Source organism: Rhineura floridana, chromosome 14 (genome assembly GCF_030035675.1).
Source record: "Rhineura floridana isolate rRhiFlo1 chromosome 14, rRhiFlo1.hap2, whole genome shotgun sequence".
NCBI classification, from domain to species: Eukaryota; Metazoa; Chordata; class Lepidosauria; order Squamata; family Rhineuridae; genus Rhineura; species Rhineura floridana.
The window spans coordinates 37430087-37457476 of record NC_084493.1 but is presented as its reverse complement, the minus strand read 5'-3'; the positions used below and the strand labels follow the sequence as shown (position 1 = coordinate 37457476).

Sequence of the window (27390 nt, the reverse complement as noted above, 5' to 3'; positions counted from 1 at the left end):
CTTTGGATTTTTCTGCCACAGCTCCCAGGAAGGCCAGGCTGTAACCTTCACTGCTGTGTCTTATTTCCATCAAACTCATGTTGTTGTTAAGACATTTGCAGATACTGTATCAGGAGGTTTACTCTGCACAACATAGGAAATGGACCTTTAGTGTAGTGGCACCAACCCGTCGGAATCCCCTCCCCTTTAATATTAGACAGGCGTGCCATCTCTGTTATCTTTTCAGCACCTACTGAAGTCCTTCCTCTTTCAACAAGCCTTTTAAGTAGAGACCTTGTCCCAGTCTGCGTCTGTGTTGGAATTGCTTTTTAAGATGCTTTTAAAATGTTTTGTTTCAGATGTTTTATAGATATTTCTAGTGTTTTTTCACTTGTTTGTCACCCTGGCTCCTTCCGGGAGGAAGGGTGGATATAAATTTCATAAATAATAATTTTTTAAAATGACAGTGTACAATTAATAAACTTGACAGTGTGTTTACTTTGGTCTGTCTAGATTTGCTTATCAAGTACAGGCATGTTCTTTGACAAAGTGAGGAATATGTAAAAAAAAAGTTTGATCTGAATGAGGAAAAAACTATATCTCCTTCTGCAGGCATGTCTGGTTCAGTCTTTCCATTTGATTTTGGCCGCATTCCACACAGAACGAGGCGTCCTTTAAAGGAAATTATTGCAATCAGCAAAAACCGGAATAGCACAGAGTCTTCTCCTCCTGACGAGTGTAATGGAAACAAGCTGGCTTCTGAGATGCAGCTGAAGTTCCAGAGCCAGCAGGAAGAGTTGGAGAGGCTCGAGAAGGAGCTGTCTAGCCAAAAGGTAGCTAGTCTACAAGCAAGAGAGGAAGGAACAGTAGCTGGAGGCATCGTACCCAGCAGGGCTTGTTAAGCAGTAGAGGAAAACTTGTCTGGCAGGCATCGTAGGGATGTTTTCCTGTGACATTTGAGGGCGTGATGAAACTTCCCATATTTTTGTATGTATATCTTCTGGGACCCCATGTCATTCTGTACCTGGCTAAGTCCTTTGTACTTAAATCTAGAAATGTGAACTTGTTGGATCCAGGTGTGGGCTAGCATATTTCCTGTGAGTTTCCCCCCTCAGTCTGTGTGAAGGTTGCAACTTACATGCTTTCTTCACATTTTAAAAAATAGGTAGCTGACCCCTTAAACACATTAAAAAAAACAGTTACAAGGACCTCACTGCTGATAACGTGCTTTTTGTTGTGTGTGGGAACTGAAGGGAGACTCAGAGGTGACTGCTTGAAAGGTTGTCTAGTGTATAGTGCAGTGCGGCCCTCATGCCTCTATGCAGCCTTCCTCAGCCTGGTTCCTCCAGATGTTACTGGGCTTCAAGTCCCATTATCCCGGCACTATTGGAGGGCCGCTTTCATATGATTCCAGTTAGTGAACGCCCCTCTGTGGAGCTGGTGTAGTGGAGTCTGTAGAACATGCCCTTCTATCTTGCGAGTTATATAATGAATATAGAAGGAAGTTAATCTCTCCTTTGCTAACTGCTTTGCCTAAGGGCAATCCTGTCGATTTGGTGTCGATCTGTCTTAAGTGATGTGTCATCTTATGTCACTACTAATGTTGCAAAGTTTCTTCTCATTTCAATGCAAATTAGGAAAAAATGTTGTCACCCCGCTGTAAAAAATTGTGGGCATTTGGAATTCTGGTAGCTCTGTCCCCTAAATATCTAAATCCTCCACGCGGTATGTTTGTTTTTATGTTTCTCTTTTAATATGTGGTCTGCGACCGTAATAAAATGATTCATTCATTCAACTCCCATTATCCCTGATTGGGGCCATGCTGGCTGGGGCTGGAGTCCGACACTATCTGGAGGTGACCACACTGGAGAAGACTGCCTCATTTACCTGTTTACCTCTAGCCATTCCCAAATCAAAGCCTTAAAACTTTCTCAGGAATTTAAAAAGTGATTGTGAGTGAGGGAGAGAGATTAGCTTGCGGCAAAATTTGGATGTGCTCGAAAGCAACTGGGAGCACTTTTCTGTCGTAATTGTTGGATTCTAAGATCTGCTGGCATGGCCAAAGGTTGGCACCTACCCAAAGGGGTATTTAAACAGACCTCTGTTTCACGTTGCAATGGTGTTGCAGCCCTGTTCAATTTCAAAAATTGTGTTCTGTGTGTCACGAGGGATGGCTGCACATGGGGTGGAAGCTAAAAGGCCTCTTGGGGGTGCAGACCTAGCTGCACAATTCTTGGCTCCAGCAGGACTTAGTGACAACCAAAGTTTCTGCGATAACGCCAGGTTTTTAATTTTTACTTTACTTGGAAAATCTTGGGTGGGGTGGGGACAGACTTTACAGCACCTGCATTAAGTTTCTGAAAAGCATTACGTTTCAGGTGATAAAGTTCTGTTTGTGATTAGCCTTTTGAACAGAATACTGGTTCACAAGTGATCAGCTGATGCTGCAGTCCCAGAGTTCCATGGATTTTAACTAACTAACTAACTAACTCTTCTGCTTAGCATATCAGGTTTCTGCTCTTTGGAATACACTATTTCCTATCCACCAATATCCTTTTTTGTTCTTGTAGGAACTTGTGCGACTTCTGCAACAGACCGTCAGATCTTCCCAGTACGACAAATATTTTGCAGGGCACCTTTGTGATGGGGCTCCAAAAGATAAGCTAGAGGTGCTTCACAAAAAAGACGATCAAATCTTGGGTCTCAATAACCAGCTTGAAAAGCTTAATCTGGAAAAGGACAGCCTGCAGCAGGAAGTCAAGAACCTGAAGCGCAAGGTGGGCGAGCTCAACGAACAGCTGGGCATGCTCATGGAGACCATTCAAGCCAAAGACGAAGTGATTGTGAGACTGTCCAGGGAGCTGAGTGAATGCGAGGGTCAGTTGTCCAGCCAGACCGGAGAAGCAACTCCTGCAGCCCTGACTTCCTCCGTGAACAAAGAACTGCAGGAGTTCGACAGGTTGAAAGTAAGGGACTCCCCGAGCATCCCCTGTAATGTGCCTTCTGCTGGTTGAACCTTATCAGGGAAGAATTCTGAAGTGTTCCTTCAGCATACAAAAGCACCAGAAAGTTTTTAGCCTTTAGCTATTGAGTTTGGGGTTTCCTTTCAGGGCATCAAGGTACATCAGCCTTTTCCAACCTGCTGTCCTCCCAAGTGTTGTTAGAATCCTGACTCTTGGCTGTGCTGTCTGGGGCTGATGGGCATTGTAGCCCAAACTACCTGCAGGGTACAGGCTTGGGGAAGGAGGCCATGCATGACTGTGCTGGCCTGTGTTGCTGTGGTGCTCATGTGCTAGAGTAGGGCAGCCTGAAGGAGGAAAAATATGAGACAGGAGCAAAAAGGGATAGCATCAGGCCCTAGTGGGTCAAACGAATAAGAGGCTGAACACGTTTCCAAGTATGAGGGAGAGACCAAAAGAGGTGGGCCCAATTGAAATGGGAAGGAGAAAACAACAGTAAAGTATATTCACTAATTGGCAAAAATACCCTTGCAGTTTAAGAACGTACCTATAGCCAATAGATATTTCTAAAAAGCAGGGAAATTGGGCAGCTATAGTGAATGCACCAGGGGAGCAGGAGACCTGACATCCTCTCTGAGATATTGTACCGTCCTACAAATGTGTAAAAATGCAAACACAGTTTGGGTTGGTCTTTCACAGTTCAATCCACTTCCTGTGTAGCTTGGAACACAAGAACATAAGAAGAGCCTGCTGGATCAGGCCAGTGGCCCATCTAGTCCAGCATCCTGTTCTCACAGTGGCCAACCAGGTGCCTGGGGGAAGCCTGCAAGCAGGACCCGAGTGCAAGAACACTCTCCCCTCCTGAGGCTTCCGGCAACTGGTTTTCAGAAGCATGCTGCCTCTGACTAGGGTGGCACAGCACAGCCATCACGTCTAGTAGCCATTGATAGCCCTGTCCTCCATGAATTTGTCTAATCTTCTTTTAAAGCCATCCAAGCTGGTGGCCATTACTGCATCTTGTGGGAGCAAATTCCATAGTTTAACTATGCGCTGGGTAAAGAAGTACTTCCTTTTGTTGTCCTGAATCTTCCAACATTCAGCTTCTTTGAATGTCCACGAGTTCTAGTATTATGAGAGAGGGAGAAGAACTTTTCTCTATCCACTTTCTCAATGCCATGCATAATTTTATACACTTCTATCATGTCTCCTCTGACCCGCCTTTTCTCTAAACTAAAAAGCCCCAAATGCTGCAACCTTTCCTCGTAAGGGAGTCGCTCCATCCCCTTGATCATTCTGGTTGCCCTCTTCTGAACCTTTTCCAAGAAGAATTTGGTAACGTGCCTCTGAGCATATGGTAAGTGGTGTCAACATCTGCCATCTCCAAAGATAGAGAATTACATTTTTGTATGTTTGTTGGTGTTCTTCTTACTTTGCTTCTTTCCTGTGTTACTACTCTTTCTACAGAGAATCTGACCTAGAAAATCATATTTCTCTCATTATTCATCCTAAAACTCTGTGTCAAATTTATTTTTATTAATTTCAAAGTCTTTTTATTGGTCAATGTCATATGATGGTGAAGACAACCTTTTGTGTTTCAAACCAGAGGTTAAGTTCTGTTTCTATTTTGGGTGCATTAACAGTTGAAACTGTAGTTTGATGTAAACTCAGACTGATTCCAATATGTTGCTACTTAAGCAATGACTCTAGCTGTTGGAAAAAACAAACTTAGCCTGCCCAAGGTACATGTTTTCAGCCTGCTATGCTTAAACTCCACTTAAGGAAAGGTGTGCATGGTCAATTAAAAACATAGAGCACACCTAGAAGTTCGCTAGAATATATTTTACCTCCCAATGTTCTATCTTGTGCAAACTGAGACACTCATCATGTCCAATGGAAACTATTCTGCAGAACAGTCAGTGCCATTATTCCACAATTGTTCTTGGAGTTCTTTTAGTGTTGCAAAGTGGTGCTGTACTTCACATATTCACAGAAACAGAAGCAAAATAAAATGATTTATTATAGGAAACATGTTGTACTGAGTGTGGGATTGTGTGGAGGCGCTTGATTGTGGATGATGTGTGAATGTATATATGTGTGTTTGGTCCTTGTTATGTATATGTAAGTGTGTTTGATGTGTATGAGAGTGTGTGTGTGTATATTGTTTCATTGTATTGTTTTTAAGTTTTTGGGTATTTAAGTTCTATCATGTGCCTAGGAGAGAGGTTTTCTCGCCCATCGGGGGGACTGGAGGGGGCCCCAGTTAGTGTAGTGACGGACAGAGGGAGGTATGGCGTTGGGAGAAGGACATGCCAGGTAAGGGGAATGCGGCCCAGACATGTAATGGCTGTGCCTTGTTCCGGTCCTTCTCACACCCGCAGGGTTGTCGGTTGTCCTATCAGCCAACTCTCAGATCTCCAGGTGCTGCTTTTAAATGCCAGATCGGTACAAAATAAATCCTCCCTCGTCCATGATTTGATTGTGGATGAGGCAGCCGATCTGGCATGTATAACCGAGGCCTGGGTGGGTGAGCAGGGAGGAGTTATTCTCTCTCAGCTTTGCCCACCAGGGTACTTGGTTCAGCATCATGGTAGATCTGAGGGTCGGGGAGGTGGGGTCGCTGTGGTCTATAAGAGTTCCATTTCACTCATCAAGCACCATGTCCATGCAGTTACTGGTCTGCACCTAGTGTTGGGTCAGAGGGACAGACTGGGAATCTTGTTGGTGTACCGTCCACCTTGCTGCCCAACGGCTTCCCTAACTGAGCTGACGGAAGTGGTCTCGGAGGTGCTGTTGAGATCCCCCAGACTATTGGTACTGGGAGATCTCAACATCCATGCTGAGGCTACTTTATCTGGGGTGGCTCAGGACTTCATGGCTTCCATGACAACCATGGGGCTGTCTCAATATATCAGCAGCCCAACACATGTGTCGGGGCATACTCTAGATCTTCTCTTTGCAACTGGACATGGGGATGGTGATCTGGATGTGGGGAGTTTTACATCTCTCCCGTTGTCATGGACAGATCACCGCTTGCTGAAATTTAGACTTACAGTGGCTTTTCCCCTCTGCAAGGGTGGGGGACCTATTAAAATGGTCCGCCCCCGGAGACTAATGGATCCTGAAGGTTTTCAAAGGGCTCTGGGGGATTTTCCGGCTGATAAGACTGGAGCTCCTGTTGAAGCCCTGGTCGAACTGTGGAATGCAGAGATGACCCGGGCTGTCGACACGATTGCTCCTGCGCGCCCTCTCCTGTGTAGAGCTCATACAGCTCCATGGTATACTCCGGAGCTGAGAGCGATGAAACAAGATAGGAGGCGGCTTGAGCGGAGGTGGAGGCGAACTCCCGATGGATGCAATTATGAGCTGGTAAGTGCTTCCACTAAGCAGTATTTGGAAGTGGTGAGGGTGGCAAAAAAACAATATTTCACTGCCACTATTAAGGCATCTCTTTCCCGCCCAGTGGAGCTTTTCAGAGTTGTCCGAGGGTTACTCTATACTCGCCCTCAGGACACGGTAGGGTCATCGAGGGTCCGCTGCAATGAGTTTGCTGGACACTTCCAGAATAAGATCTTATGCATCCGCCGGGACTTAGACTCCCAGTTTATAGCAGATGATTCAAGTGAGGCGTCCGGAGCGCAGTCTTGTCATGTTTTACTGGATGAGTTTCAGTTGGTTCAGCTCGAGGACGTGGACAAGGTGCTTGGACAGGTACGTGCAACCACATCGGTACTAGATTCTTGCCCCTCTTGGCTAATAAAAGCTAGCAGGGATGGAACATCTGGATGGGCCAGGGAAGTGATAAATGCCTCTTTACGAGAGGAAGTGGTCCCTGGCTGTCTGAAGGAGGCGGCGGTAAGACCACTCCTGAAAAAACCTTCCTTGGACCCGGAAAATTTCAACAGCTACAGACCAGTAGCAAATGTTCCATTCCTGGGCAAGATCTTGGAACGAGTGGTTGCTGGCCAGCTCCAGGCGCTATTGGATGAAACTGATTATCTAGATCCGTTTCAATCGGGGTTTTGGCACTGAGACAGGCTTGGTCGCCCTGTATGATGACCTATGTCGGGAGAGGGTCGGAGGGAGTGTAACTCTGTTGATCCTCCTTGATCTCTCGGCGGCTTTTGATACCATCGACCATGGTATCCTTCTGGAGAGGCTTGCGGAGTTGGGAGTCAGGGGTACTGTTTGACAGTGGTTCCGCTCCTACTTAGCGGGTCGTCTCCAGAGGGTTGTGCTTGGGGAACATTGCTCGACACCGTGGGCTCTGCAATGTGGAGTCCCGCAGGGTTCGGTTTTGTCTCCCATGCTTTTCAACATCTATATGAAGCCGTTGAGTGCGGTCATCAGGAGCTATGGAGTGCGTTGCCACCAGTACGCTGATGACACGCAGCTCTATTTCTCCTTTTCATCCTCCTCAGGTGAGGCTGTCAATGTGCTGAACCGTTGCCTGACTGCGATAATGGACTGAATGAGAGCTAGCAAACTGAGGCTCAATCCAGACAAGACTGAGATGCTGCTGGTGAACGGTTTCCCGGATCGGATGGTGGATATACACCCTGTCCTGGATGGGGTTACACTCCCCCTAAAGGACCGGGTTCGTAGTCTGGGGTTCTTTTAGATCCTTCCCTGTCACTTGAGGCCCAAGTGGCATCGGTGGCACAGAATGCTTTCTACCAGCTTTGGCTGGTAGCCCAGCTACGTCCCTATCTGAGCAGGGAGGACCTAACATCAGTCGTACATGCTCTGGTAACCTCACGACTGGACTACTGCAATGCGCTCTACGTAGGGCTGCCTTTGAAGACAGTTTGGAAACTACAGCTTGTCCAAAATGCGGCGGCCAGATTAATAACGGGGACCAGGCGGTCGGAACACATAACACCTGTTCTGGCTCGCTTGCACTGGCTGCCAATATGCTTCCGGGCTAGATTCAAAGTGTTGGTTTTGACCTATAAAGCCGTATACGGCACGGGACCACAATACCTATCGGAACGCCTCTCCCGATATGAACCTGCTCGTACACTATGCTCCACATTGAAGGCCCTCCTCTGAGTTCCGTCTCATAGGGAGGCTCGGAGGATGGTGACACGATGTAGGGCCTTCTCAGTGGTGGCCCCCGAACTGTGGAACAGTCTCCCTGAAGAGGTTCGTATGGCGCGACACTGTTCTCCTTTCGGCGCCAGGTTAAGACTTGCCTCTTTGCTATGGCATTTTAATATGTAACTTGTTTGAGTTTTAATTTTGTTGTAATTGTTTTTGATTTCTTGTTTTATATATGTTTATGCTGTATTTATTATGAGATCTGAGATGTTTTGTATTTTTATATTCTGTTGTTCACTGCCCAGAGAGCTAATGCTAGTCGGGCGGTATAGAAATCTAATAAAATAAATAAATAAAAATAAATCACTAAAATTGCAAAGTAAATGAAACATATTTAAAGTGACTATCTGAACTATACAAACTGTCTTCCTCCCTGCTAAAACAAGATCAGCACAGCACGCCTTCTTTCTATTATTGGGCTGATTACAGGTGTTGCCACCACTCACCATATGCTCAGAGGCACATGTTACCAAATTCTACCAAGCTACACAGGAAGTGGATCGGACTGTGAAAGACCAACCCAAATGGTGTTTGCATTTTTACACATTTGTAGGGCAGTACAATATCTCAGAGAGGAGATCAGGTCTCCTGCTCCCCATGTGCATTCACTATAGCTGCCCAATTTCCCTGCTTTTAAAAGTTTGATAGAAGTATCTGTTGGCTTAAACTGCAAGGTTTTTTTTGTCTATTAGTGAATTTCTCTGCTTTTTAATCCGGGAGGTAAGAACTGAGATCCTATGCAAGTTTGGTGAGAATGGATTGATCATTTGCATGCATATTGAGTTCAGTGGGATTTACTTCCCTGTAATCATACTAAGGAGAGGTGAAACTGACCACAGGGGATTGGGAGGGGAGGAGCAGGAAGTGCAGGGGGAGGGGAGGAAGGGGACGGAAGCAGGCAGGAGGGGGGGGAAGAGGGCAGGTTTGATCCTTTGCATAATAATTGAGTTCAATGGGATTTACTCCCGTGCAATCATGCTTAGGATAGGTAAAACTGACCGGGGCTGGAGTGGGCAGGGGAAGAGGAAGAAGGAAGAGGGGAGGGGAGGAAGAAGGGGGGAGGAAGGGAAAGGAGGGGGGAGGAAGGGAAAGGCTTTTAGAACACTGACAGTTGGTTCTTACTGAGCATGCCCGACATTATCATTGAGTTCTCTGCTAAATTTCTTAAATTAATTAAAACTCGGCCAGGCATTTTTTAAACTTTTAAACTGCAGAAGAGGGCAACGTCAGTAATAGGATAACAGGTACTCTGTGAACATGGCTCATTTTTAATGAATTTCAACAAATTATGAGAACACTGACGAAAAAGTTCAACAGCGGTCTGGTTTTCCCCTCTTTTTGTACACTTTGAACTCTCGATTCTCTCTGAGTGTTATGGTAAGTAAGCTTCAGGAGTTCAGGACTATAGGTTTGGTTTTGAAATGAGCTTATGGGAAGCATCAGAATGGCATGGGGGTTGCTTTCAATTTAACACTGTGGAATGCAAAAGATCTATGCTGAATATAACAGCCGCTCTTGTGGCAGTATATTTAAAGTGCATGCTTTTGCACAGTAGAGGCTTTGATGCAAAGTTACTTTTCTACAGGGTTTTTCTCTTTAAGCTTGGCTGGCTTGTGAAGCGTTTTTCCCATCTGGGGCGTAAATTGTGTGTTTCAACTAGCGTGTCCTCCTGCACCCTTCTTGCACCCAGCAACTTTCCTCCACTTCCAAGGTTTTGCTAACCATGCTTTGCCATATTTGCCAGTTTGGACGTTGACACTTTGCTTCCAGACCACGCAAAACCACCTTGTACCATGGTTTGAAGGCAAGGCACCAGTCATATCTTGATGAACTTGGACACTGGGGCAAAGTTTGGTTAGCAGAAGCCAGGAACTGGCAAACACGTGTGCAAGAGTGGAGGGAGGAGGAGAATTTGAGGGTGGGCCTACCTTTCCAGACCATGTGCTGGCGTTGTATCTGAGTTGAGCTGTGGTGGACCTAATTTTTGCGTCACAGCAGGTGTTGCAAACAGGGTATAAAACATGGGAACATACCCATGAACAAGCAGGCAGAGGCATTGCTGGCCACCAACTTGGATGGATTTAAAAGAGGATTAGACAAATTCATGGAGGAAAAGGCTATCAGTGGCTACTAGCTGTGATGGCTGTGGTCTGCCTCCATAGTTGGAGGCAGTATGCTTCCAAATAACAGTTGCTGGAAACTGCAGGAGGGGAGAGTCCTGTTCGCCCTCAGATCCTGCTTGCGGGCCTCCCATGGGCAACTGGCCACTGTGAGAACAGGAGGCTGGACTAGATGGGCCCCCTTTGGCCTGATCCAGCAAGCTCTTCTTATGTTCTTAAGTAACACCATGTCATTTGAGCAACAGCAGGGAATCATGGATAGCATGATATAAATAGTGTGGGAATTAGGCTAGAGCGACAGTATATGTAGCAAGACACTACCTATTTGACAACCTGCACACTTGAAGGTTGAGTCTTCTGTTGGGCTTTGCCTTCCCTGAAGAAAGTCATAGCTATCGATTTGAAAATATAGATGTCTCTTACAAACCCACTTAATTGCTTCCCATCAAAAGTGTGATACTGGAGAGACTTGATTTTTGAAGTAGAGCTTCTTGGGTAAATCCTCAGTAGTCATTCCTGTTTGAGTGCTCTTATAGTGTTTTTGTTAAATTAACCTATATATTTATACAATTCCTTTTGTTCACAGGACAGTCTTCAGGGTTACAAAAACCAGAACAAATTTTTAAATAAGGAGATCCTGGAACTTTCTGCTTTGCGAAGAACTGCCGAAAACAGAGAAAGAGACTTGATGGCAAAGGTCAGTCTAAAGCAGGTGTTCACAGTACAGCTTTTACTTAACATTTTGAAAGTAAAATCCTGCTAAAATTTCACTTTTTAATTGTCAAAAGTGGTTCAGCAGTGGTTACTTAGAGCAGACCGTTTTGAGCACGGTTTCAGAGTCTGCAGATTACACATTTTCACTACATAGAAAGAGGAACATAAAACGTACACATCTCTCCATCCTCTTCCTGGGCAGCCAAGAGGCATTGTCACAATTCAAGGGCATGCTCCAGAGCTGAAGGGGATTTGGTCTGAGGAAATGGAGAGGCCGGGAGCGCTCCATTTGGCCTCTGGGACGGAGGTGGTTTCCTGCCCGTTTTATCTTCATGGGAGATAGAAAACTTGTGCACACATGCAACCCCCCCATATTTTTATGTAAAATGGATTTCTGTGCATCACAGACATGTTTCTGCAGATGCCTGTTTGAAAGAATACTTTTGTGTATTCCCTGCAGTATACCAGCCTTGAAGCCAAACTCTGTCAAGTGGAAAGTAAATACCTTATCTTGCTTCAAGAGATGAAGACTCCTGTTTGCTCAGAGGAACAGAGTCCTTGTCATGACGTTGTGGCCCAGCTCCTGGAAGATGCCTTAAAAGCGGATGATAGTGAGCATCCCGAGCAGACGTACTTTAAACCTCACATGGTCAGGTACACATAACACTTCACATTTGACGTAATTATATAACGCAAGTACATAGATAAAATAAATATCAGGAAACTGCACGACCCTTTTTGTGAGCTATAGCAGCTGAGAGCGTAAGCTGGAAGTCCCAGGTTTGACTCTGGCAGCGTCTCCAGGTGGAGCCGAGAGAGGTCCCTTCTTCCCTCCCACTCTCAATCTGCAATGCTAGGATGATTCTAGGCTCGTGACTTTAGTTCCTAAGGGAAAAGGGCCGTAGCTCAGGGACAGAGCGTCTGCTTTGCATGCTGGAGGTCCCAGGTTTGACTCCGGCAGCATCTCCGGGTGGAGCCGAGAGAGGTCCCCGTCTGAAACCCCGAGAGCCCCTGCTGCCAAGTGAGTGCCAACATACGAAGCTGCCTTCTACTGAGGGAGACCATTGGTCCGTTCTGCTCAGTGGTGTCAACACTGCCTGGCAGTGACCCTCCAGAGTTTCAGACCTTCCCAGCCCTACCGGGAGATGCTTGAGTTTGAACCCAGAGCAAAGTGTGTGCTCCAAGCAGCACTGAGGTAGAGGGTCCATTTGTTGGACTTAGTAGAGGGCAACTTCCTATGTTCCTAGTGTGACATGTTGCCGTGTTTTACACATCGGTGCCAAATACTTGCTTTACTCTCACATTTAGAATGAATGGCACTAGCGCTGTTTCCTCTGGGACCGGTGAGGCTGCATGTAACACATTTCCAGGGTGAGCTGGTCTGTGTTGGAATGTCTGCATCCTTCCAGGCAAAATTACCCCTTGCGTGTATTTAAAGACCTTGTGGCTTCACAGTGCTGGGAGTGTGTGGAAAGAGGGGTGTATCATCCCTTAATATTTTAAGGCCTGGATTATCCTAATTACCTCAAGTACAGTCAGGGATACTTTCTCACTGAGATATTTCTCTTGAGAAGCATTTAACTTAAAAGTGCAGAATATTCTTTAAATTATAAAATAGGAGACTGGCAAAGAGAGGTCAGTGAGAGCTGTTGGAGAAAGGAACAGGCTCTGAGTCGCATCACTCACCACTGGAAAGTAATGGCTAAAATGTGCAAGACCATAGGTTTAATTGCACTACCACTCTGTTAAAGTACTAGATACATTCGGCGAGCACAAGTGTAATTCAATCCTTGGGGCTCTCATTGACAAGTAAATTGCTTTTGAATCTCACATGTACTTTGAAGTGGTCATTTCACTTTTAATGCAGAATTAAAATGACTGTGTTAACAGAGTGAGAAAAACCCCTTGTGCGTTTATTTCGACTCACAGAGGCCATAGCAGATAAAAGACTGTATTCTGTCTCTTGCTTGAGATTTTTTTTCTCCATGCCTAAAGGCTCCCTGTTAATCCAGATTCTCTCTCCTTTACAGCGAGTATGATATTTATGGATTTCAGACTGTCCCAGAAGATGATGAGGAAGAGAAGTTGGTAGCGAAGGTGCGGGCTTTGGATCTGAAGTCCCTCTCCCTTACTGAAAACCAGGAGATGTCCACAGGGGTGAAGTGGGAGAACTACCTGGCAAGCACAATGAACAGGGAGATGATGCGCTCCTTGGAACTGAAGAACCTCATTCGGAATGGGATTCCGCACACCCATCGCTCCCAGATGTGGAGATGGTGCATCAGCCTGCACGTGAAGAAGTTCAAGGACCGCATGGATCCAGGCTACTTCCAAGCCCTACTTCAGAACGCCCTGAAGAAGCAGAACCCGGCTTCAAAACAGATAGAACTAGATCTCCTGCGGACTTTGCCTAACAACAAGCATTACTCTTCTCCCGCATCTGAAGGCGTGCAAAAGCTACGGAATGTGTTGCTAGCGTTTTCTTGGCGGAATCCAGACATAGGATATTGCCAGGGTCTCAACAGGTAGAAACTGCTGTCTTCAGGGTCTAGTTACGCTGCAGGAATTTGGCATGTCTCCCTTGTGAGAGGGGAATGGTTGCGTGAATTACCGGTGTGATGTGCCCATTCTTCTTTCTCTCGCTGTTGCTCTTACATGGCCACTATGGGGGGAGGGGGGACAGGCAGTAGGTCAAGCCAGCTATTTTTACCTTTGAGCCATTATTCAAGTTTCCGTTTCACTCCTTGTTCTGCTATTCAGTTATTTATCTGGCAGAATTGTACACTCAAGGAGGCAATCTGAAGCAAGTTTACACGGTAGTAATTTCCTCCTTATGAGAGCCCGTGTGGTGTAGTGGTTAAGGTGTTGGACTACGACCTGGGGGACCAGGGTTTGAATCCCCACACAGCCATGACGCTCACTGGGTGACCTTGGGCCAGTCACTGCCTCTCAGCCTCAGGGGAAGGCAATGGTAAACCCCCTCTGAATACCGCTTACCTTGAAAACCCTATTCGTAGGGTCGCCATAAGTGGGGATCGACTTGAAGGCAGTCCATTTCCATTTCCTCCTGAAACTGGATCTTGTGTCACAAAAGTGTCTGTTCTCCTGTGCCTCATCCTCAGAGGGCAAGGCATTTTCTTTGTGGAGTTGGACCAGAGAAGGGAAGGGCCAGGGATGCATAGACTGCAACAAGTGAAGGCCAAGCCGTGCTTCCTCCTGCCCTTCTCCGTACTACAAGCATCCGTCCATGCCAGTCGCTTGCCAGCGCCAGTCTGCAGAGCACCCAGGCTCTTACAGCTTTGCTTCTGTTTCCCCCTCTGTCTTTCAGATTGGCAGCAATTGCGCTTCTCTACTTGGACCAGGAAGATGCCTTTTGGTGCCTAGTTACCATAGTGGAGGTCTTCATGCCTCGAGACTATTACACTAAAACCCTGCTAGGCTCCCAGGTATGGAATGTGCCGGTAGCATTCAGATCCAGCCGCTGTAGGCCTAGTTCTCCCACACACCAGGAGAGGGATCTGGACAGGGGCTTAAGCAACAATCTCTTTCTCCCTATACGGAACAAACATACATCCCTGTCTATACAAAACTCGCTTACAGTATTGGAGTGAAAGCTAGGCCCAAACCTGTCACCCTGACTTGCTAGATAATTACACACAGGGATTATTTCCTTGTGTTACGTATGTAAGAGCATCCAATCATGTGACTCGCCAGCTGCCTTACGCTTTTTTGGAAATTTATGGACTGGACTGCTTGTATGTATCAGGTTTTTGCTCATACACTAGGAGAGGAACCATCTTTTCTCAATGTGAATCTTTTAACGTCCTCCTTACCATAAAATTTCTGTTTACGAGACTGGTGATTCTGTAGAAACTATTCCTACAGTTAGGTGTCATGTTTTGAATCGCTCACTGCTGCTCCAGCATTAAAGGTGGCCACCCCATCCTTCCTTCAGGCCTTCTGAGGCTGCCAAGAAATAATTTTAAAGAGTGCTGTGTTTTCAGGTGTTTTGCTGAATGGGAGTTTTCCTTTCTCTTGTGCTCATTTAGGTTGACCAGAGAGTCTTCAAGGATCTGATGAGTGAGAAGCTTCCTCGCCTACAGGCCCACTTTGAGCAATACAGAGTGGACTACTTGCTCATCACCTTCAACTGGTTCCTTGTTGTGTTTGTAGACAGCGTGGTCAGCGATGTACTCTTCAAGATATGGGACTCTTTTTTGTATGAGGGGCCAAAGGTATGTGACGTGAGCCTGAACGCTTCCCACTGTGGAACACTCTGATCAGCTGGGCTGGAATGCAAGCCCATGGGAAGTTCTCCTGCCCAAGCTTGAGTGGAATGAATTGAGACTTCATTAGTCCCATTCATTTTGGTGTAGCTTGGCCAGGAGAACTTCCAAGTGGGTAGTGCCCTTCATCTGGTGACGGAAAGAAATGAAATCGCTGGCAGTGGTCAGACATAATGCTGAAACTATTGTCATTATGGTAACGAGCCTTACTCTCATGGGGATGAGGAGGTCAGAAGCTTTTATTTCTGTTTAATGTTAACCCTGGCCACTCTTTTTTAACTATGATTTATTGAAACAAGCTATCTTCAAACTATGAGGTAGTATTCAGTGCCAGTCCTACTCAGAGTATGCCCATTGACGTTAATAGACATGGCTAGGTTCATTAATTTCACTGGATGAGTAGTTGAATATAACCAATGGTTTATGAAGTTGGTTTGTTTCAGTAAAACATAGTTCAGATTAACCATTTTTAGATAGTTCAGATGCAATCCTAAATTTCAGCCATGCCAGGGTTAGGATTATGTTTGCAATGGTTGAGTGTTATGTCCAAACCAGGCCATTAAGTGTTAAGTTTTTCTGAAGATCGTGTTTCATCCTGCTTAGAAGGCAAAGTATTTGATAGGCTGAACTACATTTACTTCTGCCTTTAAGGACATTGAGAAATGATCAGTTCTGTGTGAATTCCATGGGCTGGGCTGCGGCATAAACATGGAATCCAACACCCCACCAAGTTATGCTTTCATTGTGAAAAGCAAGATTCTAATCCTTATGGTTTGAGCTCATGTGGGCAGTGCCTCATGGAATCTCTGAAGCCAGCAGGGAGGAAGGGTGGGCTGACTAACGTTTTTAGTGATTGGGGGATGAAGCTTTTGTGGCCTTTATCCCCTCCACGCAGATCACTAAACTGGCAAGGAACTTTAAACCCTTCTTGTTTTCTTTTGTAACCTGATGTTTGTCAAACATTTAGGTAATATTCCGGTTTGCTTTGGCGCTCTTTAAATACAAAGAGGAGGAGATCTTAAAGTTGCAAGACTCCATGTCCATATTCAAGTACCTCAGATATTTCACTCGCACAGTCCTTGATGCTAGGTAAGGGCTTTTTTGGAAGTTGGAGGCTACTTAGAAAGAATAACTATGTGAGTGTGTTTGTTTTTTACTTAAGTCTCTAATTTGACCTATTTCATCTCATGGGCTTGTTATAAAGTTTTCTATCCTGCCTAACTTTCCAAAGAAACTCAAGGCAGCTGACAAATCGGTAAAAAAATAATATAAAACAATTGTGATATTAACATAAACTAAAAACAAATGTAACGGTTCCAGAACAGCTATGAAAATGAACCCCAAAGCTAACAGCCAACTTAAAGACTTGTTTAAGGAAGCACTTCTCTACCAAACACCTAAAGCTGGATAACAGTGGGGCCTGGCATGCCTTGCTTAGCAAGCGTTCCACGGGGTGGGTGCCGCAACAAAAAAGGCCCTCACTTCTCTACATAAGTAAAAAAGAGGATTATTTTAGGTCTTGTGAATTATTTAGTATCGCAGAATCATAAAATAGTAGAGTTGGAAGGGTCCTATAAGGCTATCAAGTCCAATCCCATGCTCAAAGCAGGAATCCAAGTTACAGCATACCCGACAGGTGGTTTTCCAGCTGCTTCTTGAATGTCTCCAGTGTTGGAGAGCCCACCATCTCCCTAGGTCATGGGTTCCATTGTCATACTACTCTTAACAGTTAGGAAGTTTTCCCTGATGTTTGGTCAGAATCTGGCTTCCTGTAACTTGAGCCCATTGTTCCATGTCCTAGACTCTGGGAAGATCTAGAAGAGATCCTGGTCGTCCTCTGTGTGGCAACCTTTCAAGTACTTGAAGAGTGCTCTCCTATCTTCCCTCAGTCTTCTCTTCTCAAGGCTAAACATGCCCAGTTCTTTCAGTCTCTCCTCATAGGGCTTTGTTTCCAGTCCCCTGATCATCTTTGTTGCCCTCCTCTGAACCCGTTCCAGTTTGTCTGCATCCTTCCCAAAGTGTAGTGTCCAGAACTGGATGCAGTACTCAAGATGAGGCCTAATCAGTGCTGAATAGAGGGGAACTAATACTTCACATGATTTAATAACTATATTTCTGTTAATGCAGCCTAAAATACATTTGCCTTTTTTTGCAGCCACATTGCACTATTGGCTCATATTCACTTACCAACAATTCCAAGATCCTTCTCACATGTAGTATTTATCCCCCATTCTACACAGGTGCACTTGGTTTCTTTTTCCTAGATGTAGAACTTTGCATATATCCCTGTTAAATTTCATTCTGTTGTTTTCAATCCAATGTTCCTGCATATCAAGATCCCTTTGAATTTTGTTTCTGTCTTCTAGGGTATTAGCTTTCCCTCCCAATTTTGTATCATCTGCATATTTGATAAGCATTCCCTGCACCTCCTCTTCCAAGTCATTAATTAAAATGTTAAAGAGCCCTGGGCCCAGGACTGAGCCCTGTGATACCACACTCATTACCTCTCCCCAGTTGGAGAAGGAACTCTTGACAAGCAGTCTTTGAGTACAATTCTATAGCCAGCTGTGATTCCACCTAGTAGTGGTTCCATCCAGCCCACATTTAGCTAGCTTGCCAATCAGAACATTATGGGGCACTTTGTCAAAAGCTTTGCTGAAATCGAGATATATTATATCCACAGCATTTCCCACAATCTATCAGGGAGGTTACCCTATCAAAAAATGAGATAAGATTATTCTGGCAGGATCTGTTCTTGACAAATCCATGTTGGCTTCTAGTAATCACTGCATTGTTTTCACGGTGCTTACAGGATTGATTGCTTTATAGTCTGCTCCAGAATTTTCCCAAGGATTGATGTCAGGCTGACTGGTCTATAGTTCCCCAGTTCCTCCTTTTTGCCCTTTTTGAAGATAGGGACAATATTAGCTCTCCTCCAGTCATCCAGCACTACACCCATCCTCCACAATTTCGCAAAGATAATAGACCGTGGTTCCAAGAGTTCTTCAGCCAGTTCCTTGAATACTCTTAAGATACAGTTCACCTTGCCCTGGAGATTTGAACTCATTCAAAGTGATTAGGTATTGCTTGACCATTTGCTATCAATCTGAAACTGCAATCCTGCCCCTTCAGCTTGTACTTCACGTTTGCCAGGAGGGTCATAGACCCTTTTGGGAGAAGGCTGAGCCAAAGTAGGAATTGAGCACTTCTGCCTTTTCTTTGTCATCTGTTATCATTTTGCCATAATCAAGGAGTAGCTGTACCAGCATTTCTTTTCTCTGTCTTTCACTATGGATGTACCTGAAGATAGCTTTTTTGTTGCTTTTGGCATCCTTCACTAACCTCAGCTCATTCTCAGCTTTAGCCTGAAGGACTTGGACTAAAAAATGCTATATATTATAATTTATAAGCAGACAAAAGAAATATAAAGAGTATTTATTTTTAATCTGCTTAATCCTTGTTCTACAACTGACAGGTAAGCTTAGAAACAAAATTAAAATCTGAAAAGCAGCATTAAATAGATCTAACCAACATTATAAAATGCCTAGGTAGATAAGTGTTCCACCCGACTGTGGCTGGAAAGACTTGTGATTTGGCAGTGGAGAGAACATTCCACAGGGGGGTGCCACAACTGAGAAGGCCCTACGCCTCTGATCCCCAGCCACCTGGCCTCTGAAAGTGGGGAATCTGGAAAAGGACTTCAGAAGATCACTTGAGCATTAGGCAGGTTTATGTTGGGAGTAGGTAGTGTCTCATGACTGAAAGGATAAGAGATAAATTCCCAATCACTTCTTGAATGTGGATGTTGGGTTACCTATTGATGATCTGGCAAGTGGAATGGGGCGTGTGTTAATGTAAAAGGCAACTCAGCAGTCCTGCGACTGACTTGGTCCCTGGAGTACCACCTCGGGATTTAATGTTAAGCCAGAAATGGATGAATAGCTGTGTCCTTTTCTTAGGAGGCTTGCAGCAGGCTCACCTTGCCTCTGCTCTGTTTTGAAATGTACAGGCCCAGGTGCTTGAGGTCATCCACAACCAAGGAGTCCAACAAGGCCTCAAAACCCCATGCCAGCAGTATTCAGCCCAGTAAAACCAAGAGAGCAGCTCCATTTCCAATCTTGTAAACATCAAGCTCAATAAAGGTGCTATGTTTTTTCCTGAAAGCCAGGAGAGAGAAACCCAACCTGGCCTTCTCCAGTGATGGATGTTAACTTCTGGAAACCTCCCATTCCCAGTTGAAGCAGACATTCTTTTTCAGACATGATCTGCAGTGCTGGAGTGCAGTGCCCCTCAGCAGGCTAAATTCACTAGCTACAGACAGACTCCTGATCTCTTCATAGATCTTATGGCTTATGCCATTCCTGCCCCACTGTTTGGGCCCTGATCATACATTACAGTGCAGTGCAAATACTAAATGGCTTTCAGCCATGTATTGTTGAAAACCTTTACTGTAATATAATACGGGCATTAGCAGTACCTGTTTTACACATAGCTGTATGATTTTGTAAAGCTCATGCAATGAAAGAACGATAGGAAACTGCTACAGGACCTCATCTTCCTGACAAATGTCATTTAGAATCACTGAGTAGAATTCAGTGGCACTGAAATATCAAGAAATATAACTCTATTCTAGGCAGATTTTGAGGGAGGGTGGGAAATGAGCAAACTGCAACCAGTTCCTCTCTGCCTTGACGGATGAATTGTTTCATTGTAAACAAAAGAGACAGAATGAAGAGGAACAGCTGGAACCTGCAGTGCTGTTTGAGCAGACCAAGCATGGCCTAGGGACCCCTCGGGGTCAAGATACTTCCTCTCTTCCTAAACTGCATCCAGGCTGGGATCTGCAGCTAATTTCTGCAACTGGGAGCACTTGAGAATTTTGATTTTTGCAAATTACATGCCCAGTTAAATTTGGGAAGGGAGGAGAGTTGTCTTGTTTGATTTGCAAATTAGGTTAGCTGGCTTCAGGGAAGGGCAGACTTCAGATCTGCAGAATCTGCTTTGTGAGAGTCAGAAATCCTTGCTAATTGCCAGTCCCTCCTGATATACATTCTGCCACCCATGATTTAATTGAGCAAACTTAGGCAGCACATGTCATCTCTTTCATTCAATTTTTTCCACATTTTTAGTGAGCTTGTACTTTGGAAAGGGTGCTGTGCACATTTTTGGCTCCATTAAAAACCCTCACATATTGCTATACATATTACATGACGCTCCCAATTCCACAAGGCAAGGGTGGGGCTGCCTCCCACACTGGGATTCCAATATAGCCCTCTTAAAAGCAAATGTGAGCCAGGAGCTCCCTTGCGAGGCTTCCCTGCTCCCCAGTCGCCACTTATTCATGAGTGCTGTGCCACTGATCTTGAGAAGAATTTTGGGAGTATCTGCAACGGCCAAACTGCAATTTGGACAGAATTTTGATGGATTGCATGCCAAGCCCCTTGTCAAGGAATGTAGTTAGTCACCTGTGACTTCGATTTTTTCTTTCAGGAAACTTATCAGTGTTGCTTTTGGGGATCTGAATCCCTTCCCTCTGCGCCAGATAAGGAACCGGAGGGCCTACCATCTGGAGAAAGTCCGCCTGGAGCTTATGGAGCTTGAAGCCATCCGGGAAGACTTCTTGCGCGAGCGGGAAACGAACCCAGACAAAAGAGACCTCATTAGCGATGATGAAGAAGATGGTTGAGGAAGCCCCTTGAGGGCCACGACTCTCCCTGGAACCATGACCAAAGTTGTATGGATTGGCTTAGCTGCCAGTAGGTTTCTTCCTTAATGATCCAGCAAAACTGAATGTTGAGCGATGACACCTGGGAATTTGCGGGACAGATTTCCAAACCTTAGCATGCCATTGCAGAAATCTTTTTTTCCTCAGAAGGCCAAAAATTCTGCTTCCACTTGCTTTTCTGCCACTGTGTAAAGAGCACCTAGAGGAGTTTGTGTTCCGCCATGCACCTGAGCTGTCGGCTCACCCTTTTTCTTTTTGGAAGTGCCTATGCAGGAAGCCATAGAGCAGAATCCTCCCTTTTTAATACCCACAATTTTAATACCTGATTCCCAGTTGCTTTTCACATTCTTCTCCCTCCAGCCCCCAATCACCCATTTGAGAGAGTCGTTCCTTATTAGCCTTAAGAGAATGTTCAATTAAATTTACACTTTTTATTGGCCAATTAAGGATGGGCAGATCAGCTCTGTTTGTTTAAAACTAGCCCAAATATTGTCAGATACTCAGCATCTCTGTACCCGTACTTAAAAACCATGAAAATGTGAAGAGGCTGCCCAGAGCCTATATTCTCAGTGTTGTTGCCATGGGGCCAAGTCTTCTTAAGGGGGTGTTCCATTGGTGCCGGCAGCTTCCATTTTTAGCCAGAGGGGGTGCTGAAGCATATGATGTGGCAAGTGAGCGCCTGAGGATTCTAAGACTGCCAGGTTCCAACCTGGACGGGTTGGTCAGCCCTGGTCTCTCCAAGTACTGTGGAATGCAAGAAGTAGTTCTGCTGGAGCAGCTTCCCCTGCCACCAGACTACAGCGAAAGGGGAAACTGCGTTTTCTCCCTTCCATGAAGATATTAAAGGCACAGGAGTCCTTTCCAGGATGGAATGGCACGAGCTCATCCAGCAACATGAAGGGTGGAGGTGGGATGCGCATGTTCTGGCCAGGTGAGGGTGCTGTCACCAAATGGCCTCCCCGCCGTGTAATTATGCTGGATAACGTCCTGAGCAGCTGTTCCTTGGAGGCTTGTACTGAGAAGCCATTTTTAATGGGTGGCAGATTGTTCAGCCAAGCAAGCCTGTTAACATGACTCAGTGACCTCTGAAAGTGCAGTAAATTTGTCTGATTTTTGTGCCACAGAGAAGCTGGAGTAACCCTAGAAGAGTCAAATAACATGAACTGCGTATTTGTTGGTTCTTTGAACAATAATACTTTCATTTCACAACAGGTTTGATTTCTGAGAACATTGGAATCCGTTCTTTTTCCCTTTACACCTCTGTACTGCATTCCATTGCACATTTTGAAGTATTTGTATCCTGTAGTTTTGGTGAAACTTAATGCCAGAGAAATTACAGATGGATTCCTCCTATCACATTACTCTGGCCTTTGCAGAAACGCATGTTGCCTTAGATGCAGTTCGTGCACCTGAAGAAAATGAAGGTTATAGATTCATTGCTTTTGGGGGATGGATGTCTATTTTCTGGAACCTTTTCATCATCTTTCCCCTACTTGATGTGCCCTTTTATTAGGCATTGTAATTCTCCAGATTCCTTCCTTCCTTCCAGGCTGCTTCTCCCAAGGTCGTCATGGCCTTTTCAGTCCTGAGGATCTTTACCTTCATCAATAAGTGGCCTGCCATCCAGGTTCCTTTCTCTGAAGAGCCGTTTCCTCCCCTACCATATTGCAAGTTGCTCTTGACAGAAGAGCCTCAGCGATGGTTTGCAGAGTGGTACGCAGGGAGGGCAGAGGGAATGCCTCTCTACACTTCCACAAGCATCTGTGGCTGTGTAAAAGGCTTCTTTTTCAGATTGCGGCCATCCCCTTTCTGATGGTTTCTAAAATGGATCAGTAATTGGCAGTGGTGTTATAAAGTTAGTGTCACAGGATTGGAGCCAGAGAAGATTCTGATCACGTGCAAGTGACAATTCTCCCTGTGCCAATGGCAGTGCTACAATGTGCCCAGTTAATTTCACTCTAAGCTAGAATCATGTGGTATGTCCGTTTGGTGCCAACAGACAGTGCCTCACTCCTGTGACCCTGGGGTCAGAACCATCTGTGGGGCCAGTGAGGGAAGGTACACAATGCAAGCCAAACAGATTAGATGGCCCTCAAGATGCATCTGTGCCAGTGGGGTCACTTAACCTTTTTTAATACCTTGTACCTGAACACTAGTAAGTCGCCACCCCCTGGTAGTATTATATGTACTGCATTTCTGACCCCTAATGAAAGAAGTGTTGAAACCCACAGGCAGGACCACTGGGATTTATTCCATGCTGTCAGATTTTTGTAACACTGTTCTGGAAGAGCTAGTCTCAAACCAACGCTAGAATGGAATATTTGTCTTCAATTTAGCTCTTGTGTGTTAAAGGAGATCCATGTGTGCTCTTTGAAATTGCTGGTTTGGATGGGGAGTAGTAGTTGAAACACCTGACTATAAATACCTGAGACATTCCTCCAAGCCAGCAAACACAGATGAAGGCAGAGAGCAAAGGCAGTGCTCATTTCTCCTCTTGCAAACAGTTACTCTGTTGGCTCCTGCAAATCTTCCTCAGCTCCTTAGCATCAGTCTAACAGTGCAAGATTGTTAAGAATGTCCAACCAATCCATCAAAAATAAAAAATGAATTCCTTAAGGGCAGAGGTCAATGCAGAATGGTTGACCGACCAACACCCCCCCATGCTGGGTGTGTTCCGTCATTTTTGGGTCTCATTTACTGTAATGAGGTTTTTTCTCCTACACTTTCTTTTTTTGTAAAGAATTTCAAAATGTGTTACATATTATATATGCAAAGTATCTTATGCATGGTTTCTGTTTAAGTATTGTATAACCTACACCAATTAAGCCATTTGTGCAAGTTTCCAGGTTGCACAGACCAATTATTTGTTACACCAAAGGCAGAGAGAAAGGGGAACTGGCAGTACACACCTGGCTTTTACTGAAATGGCACAGTATATACATGTAGTTCTCTCTGTAGTTGATTTAATTACCAGGTGCTAATCACTAGGTAGAAACTGATCCTGTCCGGTGACTTTAATCTAGAACTGCCTTTGCTAACCTGGTGCCTTCCAGGCATTTGGACTACAACTCCCATCAGCCTCAGCCACCACAGGTGTACGATGCTGGGGCTGGTGGGAGTTGTAGTCCAAAACATCCAGAGGGCACTAAGTTGGCCAAGGCAGCTCTGAAGCATCTTCTGTGCGAGCCTGATTAAAATGAACAGGAAGCACGGACAAGTCTTCCTCCTAGTGGGGCGTACGCAGCAGATGTTCCCAGCGGAGAGTGCCTTCTCCTTACACAGCTGCGCTGTAGTTGTCCTTTGCACAAGGACCAGGAATTAGGCTTGTTCTTTGTCCATGAGCCATTCCAAACCACTACTAAGTCAGTTTGACAAGCACATTAGTAATCGCATCCTGCTTTGGTTTCTTATGAAGAAATTTGAAAATGTGCCTCTCTTTCGGTGGTGTTAAACTTTTGTATTCATCCCTTGGGAAGTATTCTTAGAACAACTGGGGATGCATAGCACAATAAAAGGGTTGCAGGCTTGAAACGTAACCTGGTTTTGTATCTGAAATCCTTGCCAAAAACATTAAAAATCAATAATTTTCTAATGCTTTTTTGTTTGCCTGGGACTAATTATGACATGAAATTGGGTGTGAAGGTTCTTTCTCCCTTTTCTTTCAAGGAGGTGGGGAGGGGGAGGAGCAGTGGTGTAGTTGTCCAGGGACTCGGGGGGTCTTAGACCCCTTACTTTTTTGGGAGCAGGGTCCCTACGTCTCCAGCATCCTATGAGCCAATCAGCGTGAAAGGGGAGTGTGTTAGCCACTGAGAAGTCTTCTAAATACTTCCTTGTCTTTTGCTGCTGAGTGGAGCCAATCAGAGTGACAGGAGGTGAGGCAGCCACTGAGAAGACTCTTGTCAGTAGCTAACACTCTCCTCTTTCATGCTTATTGGCTGCTAGGGACATCTGTTGTTGTGGGAGAAGGCATTAACGATCTAATTCTCAACCCAGCAGCAAAAAAAGAGGGAGGGTGTGGCTGTGGCTATCATGAAGGCACCCTCCACTTCTGAATTTGCCACTACATTACTGGGGAAGAGAGAGAGAGAGAGCAAGGTGCTTCCCTCAGGTGTGGACTCAGGTCAGGGCCTTCAAGCATCTGGTGTAGCCAAGCCTCCTCCGGTACCAACAAGACCAAAGTATGACTCTGGTACTGCCTGGGAAGGGCTTGCTCACTGGTAGATGAGGTAGGCAGGAGCTGAGTCAGCTGGTGGCTGGGAGAACAGAGCCCTGGATCCCTCTGGAGGGAGGTTGGGGGTCCGTCCTGTGGAGCTGGAATCCATCCTTTCACCAAAATATGAGGATCCTGGCGAGAGAAGGGGCAACAAGGAGAACAGCAGGTTGCAGCATGGGGAGAAGCACCAGAAGGGATAGAAGATCACTGCTGTCACTGCACTTATGAGCCTTCTAATGTGTATATCAACTACGACACCATCCATGACATGACAGTCCTTGAAAGTAGTGTTGGAGATAAGTGAGCTGAAGAGAACAGTGGAACTGGATAGGAGGACGACGAAAGGGAGAGGAAGGTGTTGGTACGGAGCCGTAAGGTGGTTGTAGGAAGGAGAAATGGGCTTTTCTGAGACGTTCTGGCCACCTTCCTCGCGTGCTCCACAATGTTATAGTTCTGTGGTAGCTGGAAGGAACCTGTAGCTGCAGAGGAACTGGGGAATAGCGTGGCTTGCTCTCCTAACGCACATTCTGGGGTTAGCCATAGGAGAACATTTTTTACTCCATAGGGATGGCTGACCACTCCTGGCCCAAGGTGATGTGCATGGTCCCATTGCAAACCCTTCAGGGCTGCATGCTAGCAGGGGGCATGACCCACACCAGAGTGTGTGTGTACGCACAGACACACAAGCACAGAACCCTCCTGTTCCATGCAGAGGAGCAGGGCTTATTTCTTCCTATTGCAGAACTGGACTGGGCAGAGAGGTTTAAGCCACTGGACCCAGCCCAGCTCTGCCATGGGGAGGAAAACCGCCCCCTCTGCACTCTACAAATGCTTAATCTAAATAGCGGCAAAGGTGCCATGTTCCTCCCCATTGTGGGACTGGGCAGTGCCACAGTGTTGCCTGCTACCATTGTGAGGAGACGGGGGCAACAGGGAGGAGGAATCCAGCCTGCCATGATGTTTCCTGAGTGGTGGCAATAGTCCGAGTGCTTGGGAAACTCTGGAGCAGATTGGAGCCCGCTCATCTCTCAGTGGTGGCAGGCGACATTGCCATTTTCCTTCCCAACATATTTGGCACTCTGTTTTTCAGTACCACGGGTTACTGAGGAGGGGGAGGAGGCTGACAGGCTGTTTAAAAAGCCTCGCTGGGGTGGTTTGGGCCTGCATGCCAGCCGTTCACCACCCAGCTTGATTTGGGTGACTCTAAGGCATGGGGATTTTGGTCTTTCCAGCCTTGTGGTGACTCTGCAAAGGTTCAGGCAGAGGCCTTTCCCCCAGGCATTGGTGCTTCCTACCCTGGGCATTTGATCCTATGTTTTTTTGCAGGCAAAGCATGTGCGTTACCTCTGAGCTATAGCCTCTCGCCTCCAGATAGGGCCTGCCTTGTTTTGTGAACTGCTTTGGTTCCTGTGCGTGCAGTGGAAACAATGTAGGTCCCAGGATGACGATCATGGAAGATGATGGAAGAGGGATCTGCTCCCTGCGGCCTGTAATCTTGGTGATTAAATGTGTCCTGATCCCTAGGGAGTCCTGGGTGGTTGATGACACTGGCAGAGGGGGCTCCATGGTGAATTTCCTTGGCCAGGGGTCAAAGGAAATAATCAGAACCAGGCAAAGATGGTGCGCTTGGCGCAGAGGCTTCCTATCCTGAAAGCTGGGAGCAGTTTATCCCTTGGGCGGAAGGAGAAGTGAGCGCTGTGTTTGGGAAGCCATCGATGGATGGGAAGGTAAAGCTATGGCCCACAACCAGCTGTGTAACCCCAGAGACTCGTTTAAAGCTGGACGTGACCCCACATAAGCCCTTACCGTGGTAGACAATGGAAGCTGATTTCCTCTTCCTTTTCACTGGTCCGGAACACAAAGTGCCTTTTTAATTTAATGCTTGTTCTATATGTTTGGCCTGCCAGGAGCCCTCAAGGCACCTTGCAGCAGAACTATATGAAACAGGCACTGCAATAAATTTTGAACACGTTACACCAATGAAAACTAGTGGCAGCGTAATAAGCAGATCTGTTGGCATTAACAGTCAATTGTAGGCCTCCCAAACATTCAGTGGTGCAAGGCTGGCAAGATTCCCTCTGAAGGAAGTTATTTGTTGCTGCCACAGAGAAGGCCCCGCAGTGAGGTGCAGTGGTAGTTTGTCCATAGCTCAGTGGTAGAACATCTGCCTGCATGCAGAAGGTCCCAGGCTCAATCCCTGGCATTTCCAGGTACAGCTGGGAGACTCCGTAATGGAAAACCTGGCAAGCTGCTGCCAGTCAGTGCAGACAGTACTGAGCTAGAGGGGCTAGTGGCC

General features: G+C 45.9%; 1 protein-coding gene across 2 annotated transcripts in view; it reads left to right on the top strand.

Moving 5' to 3' along the window:
- TBC1D2B (TBC1 domain family member 2B) overlaps positions 1-24473 on the top strand; it is a 55931-nt gene extending 31458 nt beyond the window's left edge. Inside the window, exons 5-13 of one of the 2 annotated variants that reach the window (XM_061596025.1) lie at positions 592-812; positions 2550-2756; positions 10743-10853; positions 11331-11524; positions 12901-13395; positions 14199-14316; positions 14920-15105; positions 16124-16245; positions 20647-24473. In XM_061596025.1, the coding sequence (XP_061452009.1) occupies positions 592-812; positions 2550-2756; positions 10743-10853; positions 11331-11524; positions 12901-13395; positions 14199-14316; positions 14920-15105; positions 16124-16245; positions 20647-20842 (1850 nt within the window). In that variant the 3' untranslated portion in view covers positions 20843-24473. Of the gene's footprint in view, positions 1-591; positions 813-2549; positions 2946-10742; positions 10854-11330; positions 11525-12900; positions 13396-14198; positions 14317-14919; positions 15106-16123; positions 16246-20646 lie in introns of both variants that reach the window. The other variant, XM_061596024.1, reaches the window with a different exon arrangement.
- The last annotated feature ends 2917 nt before the right edge of the window (positions 24474-27390 follow it).